At 39.1% G+C, this 23,503-nt stretch overlaps 1 protein-coding gene across 1 annotated transcript in view; it reads left to right on the top strand.

Moving 5' to 3' along the window:
* sgsm2 (small G protein signaling modulator 2) overlaps positions 1-23,503 on the top strand; it is an 85,429-nt gene that overhangs the window by 14,576 nt on the left and 47,350 nt on the right. Inside the window, 1 exon segment of the mRNA XM_062419166.1 lies at positions 1,604-1,679. Within this exon segment, the coding sequence (XP_062275150.1) occupies positions 1,604-1,679 (76 nt within the window).

Raw genomic sequence — 23,503 nt, 5'->3', positions numbered from 1 at the left:
TGACTGTATTCCTCATCCTTTTTGTGTTTTCTATATTTTATCTCTATTTCATGGTTTTGACTATTATTGGTTTTACTGTTTTATGATTTGATGTTTTATAATCTTAACTGCCTGTACTTTTATCAGAACTATCAATTTTGCTCTTTCTGTTTTTATTTGATTTTATGAAAAGCACTTTGTAACCTTGTTTTGAAAAGTACTATATAAATAAAGTTATATTATTATTATGTGACTCGTAGTGTAAAAGTGCTTGAGTGGTCAAAAGACTAGAAAAGCACTATATAAGTACAGTCCATTTACCATTTCTATTTCCATTTACCATAATGGTAAGGTTTCTGCCATTATAAAAGGGAGGCTTGAGAATTGCAGTTAGGATTGAGTTCAGGGTATTGACATCCCAGTATATTCTCTAGCTTTCTTAGCAAACTGTACTCCCTTTTCCTGGTTTAAAAAAAGAGAAAAAAGCCTGTTGAAATCCGAGCTTTTAGTATGAAGAACTAAAACTATCAAGCTATGTGGCAAAATAGTTTTTTAGAAAAAGTGTGAATGAAGAAATGCAAGTGGCTAAATAAGACATGTCAACCCAAATCCCCAAATCAGTGTAGAACAGCATTCAACTGCTGGAGCATGAGGTGGATAATCACCGTGGAGATGGTCAGACACTTCCTATAACCACCTGTTAAAACAAACACAATTTATCATACTATTCTAAGATAACTTTTTTTGGTTGTAGCCATACTAGCAGCATGGTTCTATGCTGTCAGTCCACCACTTGGGACCAGAGGGAATATCTCCACAACTGTATGGATTGCAATGAAATAATGTACAGACATTTATAATCCACAGAGAATGAATCCTACTGACATCAGTGAACCTGGCTTTTCCTCATGTGCCACCATGAGGTTGAAATCAGTGGTTTTGAGTTAACTGTCTTGACAAATTATTGGATGGACTGCCATGAAATTTGGTACAGACATTCATTTTACCCTCTGGTTAAGTTTAATAAAATAATAATATGCTGTGAATGTTCATTATCTCCAGAGGATAAACCTGAATGTTTTGATCATCTCTTTACTTACTTTACTCAGTATCTCCATCAGTTCAACATCTCCACTTGCACACGTATATACATTCTTAGCATGTTTCTTATAAGACTCTCAGAACAGCAACATTGTCAGTATATTCTTCATTTTGTCCAGTGCCTTCATCTTGTGGGGAGCAATGTGGGGAGGAGTGCAAAGGTGTGAATGTAGCTCAAAGAGGCAGTTCTTGTTTTTCCAATATTTTATCTCTATCTTTGGTGCAAAGTGTTAATTGCTGTCTTCTTGTGTGTGGGCGACACTGTGACGTCTCATTGGACTTTCTGTCAATGTAGGCTGACTTTCTGCAGAATCTGCCAAAGAGACAAGCAAAAAGGATATTTATATGAAGGTTTAATGTTTATGTACTGCGTTGTGTCTTTTATCGTCGTTTGAGGTAAATCTCATGTGGATTACCTTGACTGGGGTGATTAATAATGACTACTGCCTCTACTCAGCCATTCCTGTTAAAAATGATGGCGGTGATTCAAGGCACAGTAACACTCTGACTCTTTTTTGTGCAGGTAAAGCAGATTATGGAGGAAGCGGTGACTAAGAAATTTGTCCACGAAGACAGCAGCCACATCATTGCTCTGTGCAGTAAGTACACTCTTTATCTGGATACACACACACTGTTTCTCCTCTCTCTTTTTTCTTACACACACACACACACACACACACACACACACACACACACACACACACACACACACACACACACACACGCACTTGTTGAACTCCTCAGCAGGTGACTTGCTGCTGCTTTTCCGTCAAAGACACTGCTTGACGTCACGGTGCCTCTGACTATGCTGCTGCATCAATGGAAAGTTAATAATCGCAGTGGAGCTAATGGAAACCAATTTGAGAGACAGGCTGTACAAAACCCAGGCTTTCTAAGCCCTACACACAATTGTGTGTGTGTGTGAATGCCAAAGATAGAGGGGTTGCCCCTCCTGACCGGATGGTCAGGTTTGTAATGGTGTATGAGCCAAAGCTTCCATGCTGGTCAGGAAGCTGACAGTGTTTTTAACCTCAGATCAGCCAAATGACCAGTGACACAGTAGAAGCTTCTTATCGGTTTTAGTGGGATAAATATCTTAAAAAGAAACGTTTTTAAGATCCTATTTGGTGGATTTTTCTAAAAATATGAGTTATGGAAATGCCAGTATTGTGGTTGTATTTTGCTTATATTTAAAATGAATCTGATATTACTCATGTTAATTGCAGATTCTGAACATATCATTGCTGTTTATGAGACTGTGGATTAATACTGAGCACAAAAACGGCTTTTAGTGATATTTGTTTGTAATATTTTACTGATATAGATTTGTATACTTAACATATATCCGTGTTGTTCCATTAAAAACATTAGAGCAGCCATGACTTTTCGACTCGTAAAGAGCAATTAAATATGTTTAATTTTAAAACCGTCTCCTCTACTTTTTACATTGGCCACCACTGCCAGTTAACCCAGGACCACTCCCCACCACCCTCACAGCTCTGTCAGTGTTGCTCTAGCATTCCTCTATCTTCCTCCCTGACTGTTCACACAAAACATGTTTCATCACAGAACACACTTAACTAACTTGTTTTAACTTTGATATCAGCTGCATAACTCTTGCAACCCAGACCATCTTTTTTGTGAAAGTAGTGACTGTCACTGTGTCCCAGTGTTGTATGCGCTTATTTTTTATAGTATGTAGTGATTTTCTTAGTATACTGTATTTTTCTTATTTTTTGTTATCTTGATCACCCATCTGCCCCAGCTGCTTAACCACCATCCAAAATGAGTTACGTTTTTCCATTTGTGAGCAGATCTTAGTGCAGTACAATGTGGGAAAATAGTGTCCATCGAGAGCACACTCAGTGATGATGTGTGTTAGTATACATACTGACTTTTTAATTTACTTTACTTTAATTTAGTGACTTTTCCAGTGAATACACATTGACAACTTGCTTAGAATTAGTATGTAGTGTGTTATAAGGACACAGTTTGTGACCTCAGTGACCCCGAGTGTACACATCATCACTCTGTACAGACTGAAAGTCAACATCATAAAGTTTTCATAGATTTTAGAGGACAGGATGACTTTATATTTAAATTAGCTGCAGTCAATGAGTTGGACTGCTGTGAACACCCCCTGACGACATCATACAAAACTGTTTGCATCAATTATTTTTGAAATTGTAACGGCCAATGAGGACACTCCAACACTGGTCGACCAGTTTTGGAACTTTAAGGTAATAGTGCTGATTCATCTTTGGTCCAACCAAATCTCCTCTCTACTACTCTCATTTCATTACTTCTACTAGCGCAGTGGCAGATTGCTTTGCCTCCAGCTGCTACTTCAACTCACAGAAAACTTAATTCGGTTGATGTGAGATGTGAATGAGCACCAGCAACATGAAAAACTAGCATTCTGTTATACACAGATGACATAAAATACTTTGTCTGTAGTGGTGCTTTACAATTGTGTGTCCCATGAGATGAGCTGGTTTTGAACTGGCCGTGGAAGTACTTGCTCTGATTTTCACGTGAGACAGTTAAAAGCTCTATTTTTTCTCTTTAGAGCACTTTTCTCTGACTCGTGTCACGCCTTGTCTCCTCTCTCTCCCTGACATGCAGGAGTCAGCCAGCAGAGCCCTAAAACTCCATCCTGCCCCTGCACAGAATGGAGCAGTTCACTGATTGCTGGGTTATTCAAAATTATTATGTCCAAACTGCACCAGATTCAACACTGCACTCCCCATTGTCTGCAGCAATGCACCTGCAAAGTGTGGAGTTGATTGAACGTACAGCTCAAGAGACATGCAAAGGACACACAGACAGAGATTCCTTCCTTCAGTAGATAGATACTGATGCGGAAAATGACTCATCACCTTTACCATCTTACATACTGCATAATGATATAAAAATAGAATAAACCAAAAATCATGCTGTTTTAAAACATAGTGTCTGTCTCTGCACATTTTTGTCGTTGAGCCTTTTAGTCACGTTGGCACTTTTATTGATTTCTCATTCGATGTCGTCGTCTTCTCGTTATTAGTCTGCATTAAGACCTATTTGCACAGGATTACTATTGACTGGGGAGTACCAGTGGTGTCAAAAGCATTGAAGATGACTCCTGTCTACATCACGTCAGTTGGGTGACGATATTAAACAATGACATACTATAAATTAGTCGGAGATACTTTCCATCCATATCACCAACTCCTACATAATTAGTATTACTGTGAAATGAATGTCAATCCAACATGGACAAACATTGTCTTTGATTACAACAGAGAGTACATATCATCTTGTCTATGCAATAAAAGAGTGTCTAGTGTTAGAGTAGACCATCATCAGTAGATACAACCTCATCCGCCACCCCACTCCCCCGGTCCCGAGTAGTGAAGAAGTACCATCCTAATAGCTGACCTGGGAACAGGGCGGTGTGGAAATGAAAGTGTCAGTCTTGGTTTGAGTTATAGTTGTTCAATAAGACACACAGAGCCAATGTCTGTCACCCTTCACAATGCTGCTGTAGAGCTGAGGCTTTATCACTGTGTGCAAAGGACGTCATTACAACACTGTTTGTTTACTTTGTTGTTTTGTTAACACATAATGCTCAAGATAAGAGCTGATTGGTCCCAGCGGAGGGCTGCAAGAGCCAATTAAAAACAGAATAAAGAAAGGAAAAAGCAAGATTTCCACTGTTTTATTAGACTTAAACTAACACATATGTGACAAGCTCAAAAACATGTTAAATGTGAATTGGTATATTATATTAAAAAATGTATCATGTATCACCTTCTACTACCTGTGGTTAGGATTTGATATGTACGTCTGTTATTTAACTACAGCACCTCTTTTTTCTTTTTCTTTCTGATAACACCTGACAATACAGATGCAGGAAAAGGAAATTCCCGTAAATGTTTCTAAGACTGAGTGCAACCATTGAAAATTGTAAATCATAGTAGCACGTTCACTCTGGGTGAAGCTGGTAAATATTAACGTGTTCGAAACACATTACAGATTTTTTATTATTTTATTCATCAGTGTCAGAAATCCCTCCTGACTCATCCAAGTGACTCTACCAGTGTCCACACCAACCAACAGACATGAAAATCCTGCTGGATGCCCTCATGACCCCCTCAAGGAAATTACAACGAGGCCTATTTGAACCTGTATTGTGTCCTTTAGTGTGTGTGTGTGTGTGTGTGTGTGTGTGTGTGTGTGTGTGTGTGTGTGTGTGTGTGTGTGTGTGTGTGTGTGTGTGTGTGTGTGTGTGTGTGTGTGTGTGTGTGTGTGTGTGTGTGTGTGTGTGTGTGTGTGTGTGTGTGTGTGTGTGTGTGTGTGTGTGTGTGTGTGTGTGTGTGTGTGTGTGTGTGTGTGTCTGTGTGTCAGAGAGTTTGAGAAAGAGAGAAACAGAGAGTGTGCCATCTCATGGAGTCTGTCATCATCCTCTGTCGTCATCCTCTGCTTCACCTTCGGGTCAGTCGCTTGGCGGTGATTTCATTCCATGTGTGCAAATATGAAATGCGCTTGATGTTTTTTCCTGTTGTCATTCGGAAAATCATTTCACGTCCATCCTCCGAAGATGGAAAGACTAAATTTTTCATGATTAGATTTAGGAGGTTACCAAATCACTGTGAGCCTTGTGGAAAAAGAAAAGAGCCAAAAAAAGGGAAGACATTGCACTACATGAGCAAAAGATTGATAAGGGCTGCCGGCTACAGTAGGGGTGTACCATATTGTAACATTCATGATAATACTGATATAAATAAATGTAGACATATTTACTAGGGATTGATATGAGTAATAAATTCATCAATGACTAATCTGACACATGGCTTTTTACTTAATTGATCTTTTGCCCTTTACTATGTGAGTATGTAGTAGTTTGTAGTTTCATCTAATCTTCATCTTACTATGAATTCTCATAAGAATTGCCTTGTAAACATTTGCTACATACAGTATGTAGTTGAGCACCCCTTGTTACCGTGACTACATGTGATCAGACCGTGCAGCATATTGTCCACTCCTTCTCATCAGTCCTTCACTGAGAGCCTGCGGGCTAACCCAACCTTAATGTCACTGTAACGCAGGCTAATCAGCAGTCTCTTGGGGGAATAGGTGAAAGGTGAAAGGTTAGATGCTAATGATAACCAACGATGGCAGTGCAGGAATGACTCACCGCCTGCCCACTCGTCCTGAGTGTTCCTCCTAATACCTGTTAATTGTGCTATGTCTGCTAATGAAGGCCAAATGAATTCCAGTGTTTCATTAGTGAAGAGTCGGTAGAAAACACTGCTGTGTGGAATCTCAGCCTATCTGAACGATGGCATTAACTTAAGCAATTACTTAAAACAGATTTTGATCCGTTTTAAGTAATTAATTTAGGCTGAATTACTGTTCGATGTATAGACATAAGTCATTTCACTTTCCCAAATTCCTAATATTATTCCTTTGCTTTTTCTGCTTCATTCAACATTAACACAGCAGTGTCACTCTGCAGCTTAATGTTTGTATAGTATTGTTGAAAGTTATATATAGATGATGATAAAATTCCACCTATTGTCATCGTCAGGCTTCTCTAGTTCAATAGATACTTTTTTGAAATTGAAAATAGCTTTTGGTTTAACTTTTGTACTGTTTCAGTTTCCTCAGCACAACACAAATGATCACAGTGATTATTGTTATGAAAGTGTTGTCGTGGTGGTTGAAAAGTTTTCCAAGTTATGAGTGAGAGACCAAATATGTTTATCATGGGTGTGTGTAGAACATTTTTAATTTGAGTAGCTAGTATCACAGCACAACTGTCACTCAAGGAAAATCACACTAGTTCAGATTCAAAACTGCACATAAAACTATGTCCCCTTCTGTTGCCTTAGGCCTATTTACTCCCATTATTAAAGGTAGAATGTTTAGAATTTAGTAGATTCAATCGGTGAGGTTGCAGATTGCAACCAACAGAATACCCCTCATCCATCCCTCCCCATGTAGGAGAAGCTGAGAACCTATCGTGGTTGCAAAACATTGCGAAAGAGCCAGTGTTTGGTTTGTAATTTTGTCTATTCTGGGCTACTGTAGAAACATGGTGGTTCGACATGGCAGACTCTGTGGAAGATATAAAGGGTAATAAAAACACCATTTTTATTTTTAGGTGATTGTACACTAATTAAAACATACCATGACCACTAGATGGCACTAAATTCTACAAACTGCACCTTTAAGAAGCATACCAGTTAACCAAAATGCCAGGGACTTTTGTTGCATGTCATAGTCCTTTCTTTCTTCTCACATTTCCTGCTTATATATATTCACTGTCACTTTCTAATAAAGCTAAAAGCCAAAAATAACTTTTATAAAATAGCCTCATGTCCAAAATAAAGTCCAGGTGCAGTGTAATGTACATGCGTCTCCCTGAGCTACATTACAAATCAGATAGAGCAGATAAAGACAGGAGGCGAATGTCATCATAACTTCACTGTCACCTCAGTTGTCATTACCACAGGGGACAGATCCGACCCAGCAGAGGCTACTTCCACAGAGCACTTACTGACGTAGTTCCACTTGGGAGGGGTAGCCTACGTATGCATCTTGAAGAGACTGATGCATTTACACCTTTTCAGCCTTTTCAACCTAGAATGGTCATTTCAGTCAGGACTTCAGTCCCATGTAAATTGTGATTAAATGTGTATCTGACACACTAATATAACTGCTACACACTACTAAATCTGACATATATGACTTAATACATTATTCTAATTAAGCATCTTTATCCAAATACTGACGTACCTGCTTAAAAACTTCAATTATTGATATTATACAAATAAAAGATTGTAAAATGACGTGATCAGCCTTTGGACTGTCCTCAAATTCACAGGATTAACATTAATTAGCAACATTAGCTATATTTGTCATATTAACCAGTGAAGGGGACAGTCAGCCTCGGCTAAGAAGGAAGAAGCTGCTACCTGAATGTTTTGCACACTACTCTCTAAGAGAGAGATGAGATGAAAGAATTGACATTAGACAAATTAGGTATTGCAACTCAATGAAATATAGTGTATATTGTAAAGAACAGAAAATAAATATAAAGTTGATTTACAATGTACAGCAGCTTTATAGAGCAAGTATTCATCATCTGTAAGACATGTTGATTATACATGGTAGGTCTTTTTTCATCCTGTCCCTCCATTAATAATAATGAGCCAGTTAGCTGGGCTGGCCAGTCATATTTCAGTGGGAGCTGGTGGCACCCCTGGTATATATTGCAGTTATTGATAGGAACCTGAAGGATGTTTGCTGGCCAGTTTCTCTGCGTGGTTGGAGTTAACTGTTGTATAACCGGGTCTATGTGTAGGAGTCCAGAACTTCTCCACAACATTTCAACTGATCACATAACTCACCCTCATTAGCCTCACGGAAGAGGGAGTCAAGTTGTATAATGTGTTATTTCTCTTTAGTGAAGGCAGCAGTCGGTATCCTGTGTGTGTGTGTGTGTGTGTGTGTGTTTGTGCGCGTGCGTGTGTTATCAAGCTCATGTGTGCGTGCATGACACCAAAAAAAGGCACAAAAAAAACCCAGTGTGCCAAAAAAGCGTCTCAAAGGAGCCCTGAAATGAACACCGTGCATGTGTTATTAATAGAGTACCAAAAATACTGCCTTTAAAGAGCCGCCATCACCATCCGTTTCTTCTCTCACATCAAACTTCTCATGCTGAAAACAGAAACACTAAAATATTCCAATAGAAATAGCGGAGTCATCCATCCGTTAAATATGACATTTCCTTTCACACCCACACTTTTTTCTGTAAAGAAGCGGTGCTCTTAAAATATACATAATCTCCAATTAACTGTCTGTAATTAAAAGATTAATAGGTAATTATGGATGACTCAAAAGCCTATTAATTTGTCATCAGGTCATAGCATTCGAGTAGGCAGATGAGGAAGTCTAATGTTATTTAATCAGACTTTAACAACCAGCCTCCATCTTAAGATTCAGAAAGATTGCAGCTGGGACAAGAAATGTAAAGGATGGTAATATAGTGAATAAAGTGGCAGTGGCTGCTCTGTATATATATATTCAATATAAAACTACCCAGCATCCAGCTGAATATTTTATCATTTCTCTGGACACAAAACAGGTTTGGTTAGAAAATAAAATTGATATAAATAAAGAGTCAGAGCGACATTCAGACTGTTTCTGAAGCATCAGTCTGGAAATATACAACTTGATGAAGGCATAAATTTGAGGAAGAGGAATTTTGATTTGACTGCTAGAATAATAATTGCATTTCAGAGCTCTTTTCCAGTTAGTTTTTTTTTTACAGATCTGGCCAGCTGGAGCTCTCGCATCTCCATGTTTATTAGAAAACATTTCCTGCATTGTAAGATTGTAAAAAAAACAAAATAACAACATTTGTACAAAATTCATTTTAGCATTTAGACTGACAAGAGAATTCATCATCTACAGGCTTCTACATTGTTATGCATTCATGGCACAAATGAGTAATAATCAGAAATGTTGATACAGCTCTGGGGGGCTTGTTGCATAACTTTTATTTTATGTGTTTGTGACTTGTATAGCAAGTTATTGATGTATTGAGAGAAATGGATATCTTGTTCCAAGATTCATTCCAAAAAAGTAGTAGGTGAAAATGTTTTCAGGCTTTTGCCGCCCCTATAACCCATTTTGGTTCCACATAGCACGGATGTCCTTCACATGTCTACCTATACATTTATATGCATATATGTATGTCTTTTTTGGCACTTGGGACTTGATACCTCAATACGAGCTCAGCCTAGCACTGTTCCTCAGGGCATGTGTGTAGAGTTTGCATGTTCTCCTCGTGCCTGCGTTGGTTCTCTCTGAGTACTCCGGCTTCCTCCCACAGACCGAAAACATGAAGGTTAGGTTAATTGGTCACTCTAAATTGCCCGTAGGTGTGAGTGTGAGTGTGAATGGTTGTTTGTCTTATATATATGTTAGCCCTGTGATGGACTGGACAACCCCCCCCGCTACCCTCTAGAGGATAAGTGGTATGGAAAATGAATGAATGAATGAATATTTAACACTTGTGCAAACCTCTTGGCGACAACACCATCCTGTATGTCATAAGAACACATTAAAATTGTATTCACATACATACAGTACCAGTCAAAAGTTTGGATACGCACCATTTACTTGAATGAGAAAATGGGGTCAGACTTTTGACTGGTATTCATTACAGTACATAAACACTAAATACATGGAGTATCACTGTCAGCCACTTTCCTTACTGACATCATTTGTAGGCAACTAGTGGAGGATAAAGAAACAACTTTTTTTTTTACTAATATGGGATTTTAGTCCTTAGAAAGATTTTTCAGAGAAGATTGCTGAGACATATGATTGTTATACGGCTCTTCATCACTTTCTTTCCTGTTAACATGCGTTTTAGTTTTGTAATGTTCTATTTTCTACTATATATATTTCTTTTTTTAGGTGAGCATTTTGCTACTACAAAGTATTTACACAAACACATTCTACATCTGTGGAAATCATAGGAAAAAAATATGATATATCTAATGAGAGACGTCAAGAAGGATAAAGAGTTGATAATTGATCTCAGTTATCAGGGATTAGAAAACATGTGATTTAATTAAGTAGAAAAGTAGGAGTAAAGCAGAGGAAAAAGAAAAGACTGGTGAGTGAGAGAGGAAGGGATGGCCTGAAGCAGCTAATGGGCTCATTAGGAAACTCGTGGTCATGTAATAACCTGCCACCGAATGGACATCTGGGGCTCCACACGCTACAGACAGATGAACAGACAGAAATAGAAAGAAAGAATAGGAAAGAGATAGAGGAAGACAGTAAGAAAAGTAGGAGGAAGAAGAGAGAGAGAGATATTTAACCAATGGAAATAATGAAAGGCCACATAACATGGGCGTCCACTTGATCACATTTAGTTTTCAGATGGATTTAATTGGATATCTATTGTGGTCACAAATATCAGAGTATGCATGGAGATGGAAAGAAATACAGTCATGTTTATTAGATCTATTATCAGATGACAGTAGTTACTATTGCGTAATATAACTCAATGATATTTAATCTCAAGCTTCAATATGTAGCTTAAACATATCTAATCATAATCCTTTTCACTTTATTTTCTTTATATTTCCATATATGATATTATAGTCTTTGTATTTATTCAAATGTATTCTTATTTATTTTGTTAAGAGTACACAGTGACAGCATTAATGCTGTCTTAATGGTGGGTGATTTCCACATGTTGCAGCAGGGCTGTAAATATGATAAAAACTCAGCTTGAACCCAAGAGAAAACAGCAAATCCTGCCAGACTAACTGTACAATAGTTAACCAGCAGAGAAAAGTCTGTATATTATGTATATGTATAATAATTGGTAAAAGCTGAGTTGTGAAATTGTCACAGAAAGAACAAGATTAAGCTCTAAAATGTAACTGGATGTCCACACTTTAATATTTGAATATGCTAATGAAACTGTAAAAATCACCAAATCTACTATTAAGACGTCTTTAGTTCACATTGAAATGGAAATGATTTAAACTGTCATTATAACTGAAATTCTTGCTTCTTTAGCCATTATAAACCATTAGTCTGTCAGTGTTTCCCAACTTTTATCATTAAGGAAACTGCATGATATGCACTAGAAACTAATGGTATAATGTATAATGTAATGAAAAGATAATACTGAGGTCATTTCTTCCCTGCCATTCTTCTCCATGCTCCCCTGTCACTCTTCCTGCTCTGTGTTCACAGTGATGTACTGCTAGTCACTCAACTGGAGATTTACTCTTTATTGTTGCTGTCTGGCCTCACAGTGATGATGATGTATGTTGAAGAGCTAAAAGCATAACAACTTACCTCAAGTATCACACTGATCCATTATAATGACTCATTGGTTTGACTTATGATGCTTTAAAAACAGCTTCACATTTACTTCTTCAGTGATACAGTGAGTAGATGAAATACCTGTAAGAGTGCATGATGGGTGATATACTTTTCACTGATTCTAACCAGATGAAATTTCTCTCATATTGTGAAGTTGAATTTTGCTTTTCTGTTACTACACATTCCCCACCATTTGCACTTTAAGGTGTAAGATCGTGACCGTCTGACAGATTATCACTTGAAAAGAAAAACAGTTTAACAGCATATCAGCTGACACGCGGCCAAAGAAAACAACATGTTAGGTTGGTGAGAACCTGGAGTGCTGGTGACTGATGCTGAGCACAGAGCCAATAGGCCATAAGGGCTGACCAGACAGAACATCAGAGACACGGCACAGTCGTGACTGGAGAAACCCAGCTCTGCCAAATGCTTTTAGCTTGACTCACATCACAACGCCACTGCTGCAGCTGCACTCACCAGCATAATGAAGAGGGCGCGCATACACACATATAAACTGTGTGTTTCATCCTGTCAGGGTGTCTTTATGATTGCCGTTTTGAAGACCCAATAACAATCCCGAATAACTGATCTCACTGCAGTTGTTCTGTCAGCCCAGGATTTTCCTTGTCAGCCTTTTGAGTGCATTTGTATTATTTGTAATAAATAGCCAATCACATTAAACATGGACAGATGCAGAACAGCATATTTAATGTGATGTATGAAACTCCTCTGAGAGGAAATGAAATCAGCTTATGTGCTGTAGAAATAAGATCTTGGGAAATAATCTAAATGTTAGAAATGGATATGAATAATACCCCAAAATGGTTCTGTTGAATAAACACATAAATAGATGTCTAGCATTCTGGCTCACAAAGTATTATGAATAAATATAAATGAGACCAAAAACATGAAAAGAAAAGCTGAACGTCAGGTCTGAGAAGATAAATTGAAAACTGGGATGCTTCCTCTATAAACCACTTCTCTACCGTCCTCTCAGATGCCCACTGTGTCCCAACCTGAACCGATTTGTAAAGATCTCAGCATGATCCAGTTTTTCTTTCTTAGCAGTAGAGCGGGTTGTCCACCAATCGGAAGGTCAGCGGTTCGATTCCCAGCTCCGCCAGTCCGCATGCTGATGTGTCATTGGGCAAAATACTTAACCCCAAATTGCTCCCAGTGGTTAAGTCTCTGTCTAATGAGCACGTTGGCACCCTTTGTGGTAGCCCCTGTCATCAGTGTGTGAATGTGACATGTAGTGTAAAAGTGCTTTAAGTGGTCAAAAAGACTAGAAAAACGCTATCCTGAAATCACATGAATACAGTATGATGAAAAAGATGGAAAAAACAATCAGCATATGTAGGACATGTTGTTTCCCTGATAGGAAATGTTGACATTTAGTTATTGGTGTATCACACTGGGCAGCTGCCACTGATCAGAATGTCAGACCAGCAGCCAAGAATGTCTTCAAAATAGTTAATGTGTCTTCATATAACAGATAACACACAGTATTTTACATTGTGCAATTGTGCATCGTTTCTTATGGAATGCAGATCAGCTGAATGAAAGCTTTAATACATGAGAGAACAGAAAGGTTTCAATGTACTATTTCCATCTGTGCACTTCTTTCCCCACCTCTCTTTATCTCTTCTTCACACTCTCCCTCAGAGTTAATTGCGAATGACGAGAATCGGAAGTCAGGAGAGACTGTAGTGAAGCGTCAGGTATTCCACTGATTAGAACCAGTCTCCATGACAACCCTGTCACCCTTAGATAAATGTTTGTACCTTGTGACAGAAAATACAACTCTCAGAAATATGCACAGATTTAGACACACATTCACAGTGCCGCCTGCCTGCACGAGGAAGCTTGAGTCTTGTCTCGGCTTGCGTTCTTTTTTTAAAATTTTCATTCGAGGTGACGTTTCATCTGCTGCGGCGCTGGCAAACGGTCCAGTTGTACTGTGCTGTAACTCACTCTGTCAGTAAGACTATTTTTCCCCCCCATCACCATTATTTTCCAGGTTTTTAACCCGCCAGTGTTTCGGGAACTCTACCGACTACCTGTGTCACTGCAAGTTTGCCTGACCCGCTGTAAGTCAGACACTCAGCTCAAAAAATCTACAACGAAAAACCCTCATCCTTTTCTCTTACTGAAACCGAAGCCCTTGTGTATCGGACAAACACAGCCACACTGCAGTGATTATGAAGGCAAACTCAATCTCAATCTCTTATTGTTTTCAGTATAAATCAGGAGCATTATGCTCTGATGATAAATCTGTGTTATTGTCAGAAAACTCAGCTAACAACTGCGCTGCCTCCCTTGCTTCAAGATAAAAGCGTCATGAGTCACGCAATCATTTACTTGCAGCATTGACAATTTGATATTTAGAGAAATGAATAAGCACACACACACACACACACAATGAACCTGTTGTGTGAAAATGACAGTAGCTTTCTTTTTTGCCAGCGAGACATCAGTGTATGTAATTGACCTAATTGGTCATTTTACAGGAGGATCTGAATAGTTGAAATCACATTCTCATGTGTAATGTTAGTTTTTAAACTGACTGTACTGTATGAATTCACAGTAACTAACCAATATGGCCTTCAAAACTCTTTAATTTGGGTTTGAGTGGGTGTATGAGTGACGTTGGATGTGTTATGAGCACTGGTTGGCCAGTCATTCCATATGCCAAAACATGTTTTTTTTTCCCTTCTTGGGTTGCTTTCGTGTTGTGTTGCCCAAAAAACACTTTGTATCTTCCAGCTCGTATGATAGACGGGAGATGACATTACTTACACAAAATGTGATTTTGTAGGCTTTGAGAACGTTTTTTGCAAAATTAAATCTTTATGGTTTAAAAGTTGTGAGTAGGAAAATTAGAATTTCAGAATTTGGCTTCATCTACAGGTTTTCTAACTTTTTGTAACTTTACACAGAAATTGGCCGTGTATTTGACACCATTCTGTTTGGTGTCTGACTTTAAATAGCTGAAATATCATCACACCACTGTTGTCTTTTTGCCTTGTTTATCTACACTATTTCTTTAGCAGCCTCAGCAGCTGAACTGTGGGTTCCTTTGCCAACTCTTTAATGATTGCTCTCCTCTGTTGCGTTTACATCTAATAGGTGACTGGCTCAGGTGGTCACTGAACAATAACCTGAATATAAAGATTGACGTGGTGAGGTGTGATGTCACTCATTGGTTTCATTGGTGCAGATTTGAAACCCAGATCTGCAGCTTATGGTTGCTGCCATCGTTTGTGTTTGGATCCAGCACCAGAGCATGTGAGCGGAGCGGAGCGTGAGCGAGCGGCAGATTTTGGAAGGAGCGCAGAGTGTTTAGTCAAGGACGGGAATAACGGAGTGTTGCGCTGTCCCGCTCTGATACCGCTCAAATCAACGTAGTGTAAGAGCCGAAATATATTTATTGTTAGCAGATAATTTTGTTAGGTAAAAACATGTTCTGAATTTTGGAAATGATTACTTTGAACTATGAACTTTTGATCTTTACAATGCTCAGTTGCAGAGTTTCGGACAATTTGCGATCTATGCTGCCAGGGCGTCTTCCCCGTCTTAGCATGCTGCAACTGATCACTCAAAACTTTCTTCCCAAAACGAGTAGGATAGTTTTCCTCTTTTGTTAACAACCTGCACTGAAAAAAATGACTGGACACAGTCTAGACAGAATATATACTGTTAATGGCTTGACTAACAACAGTCCTGATTGAAAGTATATAAAAATGTTCTCATTTTTATATTATGGAATTTTACAATTGAGTAAATGTATCGTTTATTACGCCCGGCCATAACCAGTGGGAGGTTTGAAACTACAGTAATATGTGTTCAATGGTCCCAGAATGCAGATGAATTAAGAGGTGAACACATTTTTTTTTTTCTATCATCTGAGTTTCATATTCTCCCACAGTGTTTTTAATTTGGCTTCCACTTGTAAAAAGAGTATTGTGCATAACAGCAGTAGTGCAGCGCTACTGATTCCACCGAAAGGCAACCAGCCTCCCACTCTCTGCTCAAACACCCTCAAGATATATTGAGAAAGACTCGAATTAACAAAGGGAAATAGTAAATTAGCATTTATGCCGCTAGATTTGAACTAGTTTGTTATTAGCTTTGTGCCACAGGTGACTTTAAGGCTCATATTTATTGCTCTCTTAATGAAGAACACGTCTCACGATATCAGTGCTTGCCTGCATTTCATTGATCCGTGGGCTTTAAAGCAGATTTAATCAGGTTTATTTGTTGTAGTGTAATAATGGTTTATGGGCTTTGTTCCAGCATCACAAACAATCAAATGTGTTTCAGAGACTTCCATGAAACCAGCAGTCTGTGTCAGCGTCTGCCTCGATTTCACTCCCGCAAAAGGTTGCAGAAGGTTTACAGAAGATTATTTTATTGTCTCTGAAAATCAGTAACTAAAGTAGAATAATTCAGGAACAACATAGCAAGATATTTTGTTCATCTCCCAGTGTGAAACAATGTTTCAGTCCATGTTCATCCTCATAACCTCCTGATGTCCACTTTCTCTGGTCTCAGGTCAACACTGCACACAGGGTGATTAAATATTGATTCAGTCAGTCCGGCCGTCACCTCCTCAACTGCTCATCAAATATATAAGAGGAGCGCTGTGGAAAAAAAACAAAACAACAATGTTGAGGTTTATCTCCTTTCACTGATGGGACTTCAGGGGCTGAAACAACCTGCGCCAATGGAAATCAATGGTTGAGCGTGTATAGGAGAACTTTATCTCACTGTCACAGAGTGTTAGACACACACAAACAAACCACACACACACACACACGCACGCACGCACGCACACACACACACACACATACACACACACACACACACACAGAACACACACACACACAGAGACAGTTGTCAGTTTTTGAAATACATGAACGGGTAATTTTGGGAATAAGGCCATCTAATGCTAACTGCTGTTCTGGTGGCTAGTTAGCTAATGAGTTAACTGTAGCAGTAATGGCCGTAGCAGGTTGAAAACTCTTCTCTTTTTCATTAATGGCCTTTTTCTAACACCACTATCTTTACCTTGGCTTGTAAACAGAGCACCCGCTGCCTCAGTTATCACTCATAACAGTTGGATGGTGCAGGGGGCTTTTCTGATACATGTACAGACACAGTTTACCATACTCTTTAATTTAATTTAAAGAGACCTAACATTCCCCTATATGCAGCATTTGGTGACAGCAGCAAGGAAAAACAGCAGCAGAACCGGACTCTAGATGGGCGACCATCTGCCTTAACTGGTTGGGTTTGAGAGAGGAAGGAGAGAGATAGGCACTGTAACAACAGCACTGATAATAATAGGAGTGTGTGTAATTATGATAGCCCACTATAAAAGGGGTTTGTAAGGGGTTTTGTAATTTTAATATAACATTTGCAAGTAGGAACTGTTTCAAACTCCACCTGTTGGTGTGTTTAAAGATGCTCTTTACAACTTAGATTCAAAAATGGGTAATAAATTTAAGAAATAACCATAAAATTATTATATTATTAAATTGTTCTTTTTCACAACTGAGTTACCACCAAACAAACACTGCACTGGATTGAACTTAAGTTAATGTCTGCCTGCGAGAAGGAAATGAACGTAGAATCTTTTCCGTGTGTGTTCATCTCTATGGCACAATGACGAACATCAGATATCATTTCAATAGAGTGACAAGGTGTTCAGTTCAGTGTCCTCTGTACTGTTAAGAAAATAGTCTGTTCCAGTCCATCTCTTGTCTCATCTCGCCAACGTTCAGTCACGCTCTCTGCCCAGCAAAGCACCAATTGAACACACACAGCATTTCCTGGAACAGAGCTCAGATGACAGATTCGAGCAGACCACCTCATTCTGTGGGTAAAAGCCATATCCATTCATGCGTGACTATTCCTTTTTTTTTTTTTTTTTTTTTAAACCATTTGTCAACTTTATATATTCATCATTTTATCTTATCTGTGTGCTGTGAGCTTGAGGCTTTATTCAGAGACATGGTGCTAGGCAGACTAGCATGAGGAGTCCTGACCGCCTGGTGAGATGCAGCAGGCATCAGGGAGGAGGCCCTGAAGGCCCAGAGAGAAGGAGGGGTTGTGAGAACCGATACCCACTCTCACCTCTCCCTCACTGATTTTAATCCCGCTCTCATCCCTCTCCCTGCTTTTCTTCCACGCTGCTGGCAACCACTCGCAACCTCTCTCACTCCCACGCAAACAACATGGACTCTCTACCTTTCACAGTGGGTGGACACAGTAATGGAAACACCATGTGAGAAAGGATTAGAATATCGAAGTACCGAAGAGTCATTGTTTGTACTATATATGTTAGTTTTCATGTAACACGAAACAGCTAACGTACTGTAAGGTGTGTACATTTTAGCTGAATGACATTGTATGTCTAACTGAGACAGACAGCATGCAGAGCAGCACTGATTGATGCTGTTGATGCAGATCGACATATGTTCAACAAACTAGACTTTATCAGCGTCACAGAGCTGGTATTTATGGCATGGCTGCCATTCAGAAAGCACTTGGACATACCTTTCAGAGACAGTGCACACAGTAACGTAACCTAGTGTTAGAGGCTCATATAATGTGATAATTAGAGTTGCGGCTGTTGGGGGTCTCAACAGTGATGAATGGTGTACTGTATGAGCCCACCCAGTGTCACATCCTCCGTACCCACAAAGCCACAAAGTGTCTAGTATGATTGAACTGTTTTCGGTGAGTCTCACTGCAGCCGCGCAGCACTATTTATGATTAGTGACACAGTGCAGACAGACATGATCAATAGCAGCCAGTGGGAAGGATCAAATTTTAATGCATTGTGATTTTATTCATCTATGGTAGAGAAATGAAATGCAGCTGAGTTCAGAGGTAAGACAGCAAGACAAATTGGACACATATTCTATTTTATTGAAGCAATAGAGTCTGGACTCAGAAGTTAAAGGTTCCCTGTGGAGTTTTCTTGGACACAAACAAAAGTTTTGTGTTACTTGCCAAAATGCTCTGTGTGGAGCCTTGAGGTCCAACAAAAGTGTTGAATGCATTTCACTTCTCTTAAAATGTTTGCAAAGGTGATTTTTAAAGTCCTCCCTCTACTCAAACATTCTTCTTGTTCCTTCAGTGTGATGTTTGAGCTTCACTGTGCAGAATGATGTTTGTCCAGAGTTTGTTTTCACATTGAGCTGCTCAAAGTGGAGAATATCTCAGTGCTCACTGATAGTCCCGTTTTTACAGGCGGGTCTATGACCACGATTTGTGACATCACAAATAATTTGGAGGCAATCCTGGTCCAATATTTAATTTGATGTGAAGTGCGATATGGAAAATTGAGAATGTAGTTTACAGTGAGGAAGAAAACATTTTGTGTCCAGTAGTTAAACTTTTGAAGTGATTAACTTATATAAATATATATATTTGCATTTTAATAGATTTCTGCAAGTTTTAATAAGGGAGAAAGAGGAGATTTTAAGGATTTTAACAAGATAGTTATTTTCTGGAGAAACTTCTGTGTATCAGAGACAAATTATTATTCAGAGTATTTTATGCACATCTTAAAACATGTCTTTTATTTTGGCCTCCAGACAAAAGTGAAGGTGTTGCTGCTTGTAGTGATTAACCTGCATATTTATGACCAAACTCTGCAGTCTACCACAGCTGGATGTAGAGTTTTAGTGACCTGTAAGCTAGGAGTGTAACAATACATCGATCTACATTGATACGTTGATTCAATGATCAATAAGCCAATAGCATCGATGCAAAATGAAAAACATCAATCAGAGTTGATTGTCATCTTTCAGACGCACGTTTAGTCAGTCTCCGCCCAAGCACACACCTCAGAAAAAAAGTCAGTGAAGTTATCCTGAGCAGCTTTTTTCCACAAAAACTAAACCACAACTCTAAGAGGGGGAGTTTCACTGCTGGGATTTCACATTTCAGCAGCTAGCAACATGTCTGTAGCTGGATTACAGGCAAGTCCGTCATCAAATGCTTTGGACATACTGTAAACTCAGCCACACAGAAAGACATGAAATGTGCTGCTCGTCTTTTGTCGCCTTTTTTTGTCTTCTGCAGCACAGTAGACACCACAGTTTTGAAAGAGAAGCAAAAATCCTGCTTTAATGTATGAAAATAAAAACTTAATGTTCTTTCAGTTTTCTTTCTTAGGATATATGGAAAAAAATTGTGTGATTAGACATGCACATCTGCTGCTCCCAATGCAGGTGGATCCCAGTCTACCTGCATTGGGAGCTGCAGTGTGCAGACTTTTTTTCTTGCTTTTACAGATGTTGTTATTTGGTCCAGCACCTGCTTTCTTACTCCGGATGCGCCCTTCTACCACACATCTTTTATAGGATGTGAAAATTTTAAAGCTCAGTATATCAAAATGTGGCCCATTGTAGTGAACAGGAGGTCTATTATTCTATTGAAGAAAGAATAGATTGTTTTTCATTTAAATGTCTGGTTGGTTTTGTCATTTGATATAAATAGAAGTGATTGTTTTAAATCAGCATTTGATATTGTCTCATATTGCTCACTGCCTCATTATATTGAATCAAATTGAAATGGTATCGTGACAGAATTTGTGATATTGGCAAACATTGAGGTTGTTGTCCAGTGAAACGATATGATATCATATTGTGATTGTAAGCTCATTGCTTTGGCTTTTTATGGCACAAACCTTTTTGTGTGGTTCACTCTGTAGCAGGCAGGTGTTTTCACAAAAAAATCTTTGATAAGTCCACCATACAAAACCTGCACTGTGGTTGTTTTCTATGAGGGCCAGTGTGAAAATTCTCTCACTGTGACAACCTTAGCAGTAATGTCTCCACACACCACTGCTCCCATGAAGAGCAGAGTGACGTCAAAGTCCTTCAACAGTCCCAACCATCAGATCACAAACACCGCGTTCAGGATGCAAGGTGGCAGAAGCTCCAGCTGATTATCAAGTATCCTCAGCAGATACTTCATATTCATGTACAGTCAGTGTTTTTGTTACTCTGTACTCCCCGGTGTGAAGACACATGCAAACAGACACAGCAGCCTCCCTACAACTCCAGTGCTTAATCAGCCTCAACTCTCTCTGACAATCACCGTGATTAGTGCTCCACTCCACACATAATGAGCACATCTGTCTTCTCGCAGGGAAAGCATTGATTCTCCGTAATGTGACACGATGCCAGTTATGGGAAAGACTGCTATGTAAAAATGCCAGCCTGCTGCTGTGGCACCACTGGAAGCTATTCATGGTGGATGTGAAGTGGAGAATCATCAGGCAAATTTTTAACTTCTTAGATCATCAGTAAATAGGATAAGTACATAGAAGTATATGGAAGTTGGAAAAGTTGAAATTTGTTTAAAATAGTGTCGAAGAGTAACTCACGAAACATTTAGTAATAAAAGTAGCTCCAGAGGACTCCTGAGTCACAATTATGACACATTTCCAAGAGCATATTTAGTTGGCGGTCAAGTTATTACGTTAGTGGATCCAATCAGCTCTCCTACTCTACTCTACTCTACTCTACTCTACTCTACTCTACTCTACTCTACTCTACTCTACTCTAATCCTCCTTTAGACCCCAAATTGTTTCATGTTTTTTAGCTTTACATTTAATAATCTCCAATTGGAATAAATAAAGCTGATTTCATGGCATTGCTGTGTTACCTGGTGGAACTGGTGTAATATATAAAGACACCATTAGAGCATTTATTTGAAGAAACATGATGTCATCCATAGCAACAGGATCAACTTGACCCCTTCATTTATCTCAGGAATTCTCAGTTCTTTACTGAAAGTAGCTCTCGGCAGCTTTGTGAATTTGTCTTAAGAGGAAACATTTAGTAGTACTTCCGGCAGTAAGATAAGTTCTTTTGTGAATCCAGGTTTGCTTTTGTAAATGTTATCAATGATGGAGACACACATTATGATTACTGAGCTGATTATAAATCTAATTTAGACTTCACAATTGATCAAACCAAGTCTGATCCACCTCAGGTCAGTTAGATGGAAGTTGAAGGGGTTAAGTTAATGCACTAACCCTGTACCACAACCTCCAACAAAGGACATTTGTTACATGTCATTGACCATCTCTGTCCCCTCATTACCTGTATTCACTCAACTATTGCCTATTAAAAAATGTAATTATGAAAAAAAACAAAAAAGACTTTTACGACTGGAATGTGGACCGTTAATAAGAATCTGGCAACGTCTCATCTCACTCTGGCGAAGCTCTTTTTCCACAAGCTCTCTCTGCACAGTTTGCCCTGTGTGTTGCCTTCGACTTTCCAAATGTATCATGATACCTCTGTTTTTGTCTCTTTTCCCACACCAATTAGCAAGGCAAACCCTTTTTAATGAATGTCCATTGTTTAGCTACACAGACATCTGAGAATTTGCTTTCTCGTGGGATTCCTTTAACCTTTCTTCTTGGCTCTCTATAAACTCAGCTCATTTCGGATGGACCAGGCTAAAAGAATAGTGTAGTTTGGTGTCTGAGCTTTGTAGGTTTTGCAGGTAGAACTACAAATGTTATTAAGTCATTAACAAGGCTCGTAGTCGTCAATCGCGCAGTAGTAAATGTTCATCGATTGGTCGTCCTGAGTAAGTTGCAGAAAAGACAAAGCAAGTGTCCAATTAAGTCAGCAGTGTGTTAGTCTCTACTTCTGAAGCTGAACACTGCACATGCTTTATCTTCATCTTTGTCTTCATCACTTCACGATCTTCGACTGAAGCTCTGTTTGAAAACAGCAGAGGATATAATGCAGGGACAGAGAGAGGAGGTGTCTGAAGTCACAAGATGAACAGAGGAAGCGTGAAAGAGTGGAGGAAGAGGTGTAAATATAAGGTATGAATCACGAGGCGATAATGTTATGAACACAAACACACATGCTGGACTTTGTCTATGTGAGATTAAAGTCCTGAAGATGAGATGAGTGTTCACCTCTCCTGTGGAAAAAGAGGATATCCATTAAAAACAGATAAGTGTGTGTTGCAGGCATGTGTGTTTGAAAGAGAAAGCATCTGAAAGATTAAAGGAAAATGTGAAGGAAAAAAAAAAGAACCATCAAGTATCATCTCTCACTGTTTTTGTCTGCCAGTGCATCTGACTTGTCTGTGATAAATGAGCGTTATTGAGTAAGTAATACACTGGCCCTTGGTAAATCCTCCCTTTATCCTGGGGATCAACACAGGTATCGCTGCATGCCCACTTTCGCCACGTGTCTCCTTTCCTCCTCTTCCATTTTACATCATGCTTGACTTTCTCTTTCTCTATTTTCCCAATAGCCTTATTTCCATTCTGACTCGCCTCAGTTATAATTACATTTTACTAAGCCCTGCCCTGAACCCTCCAATCCCTCCTATAGCCACTGTATTCTGCGACTAAGCTCAAGGACTGCAGTCTTAGTCATAGCAGACACTGCATCACTCGCTCTGAAAAGCTTTCATCACAGCTCCTACTCAAAGCAGCCAAGGTTGCAACTGAACAAGGTGCAT

Source organism: Scomber scombrus, chromosome 5 (assembly GCF_963691925.1).
Source record: "Scomber scombrus chromosome 5, fScoSco1.1, whole genome shotgun sequence".
In the NCBI taxonomy this organism is placed as follows: Eukaryota; Metazoa; Chordata; class Actinopteri; order Scombriformes; family Scombridae; genus Scomber; species Scomber scombrus.
The sequence above is the reverse complement of the archived record's forward strand: the minus strand, read 5'-3'. Positions and strand labels throughout refer to the sequence as shown.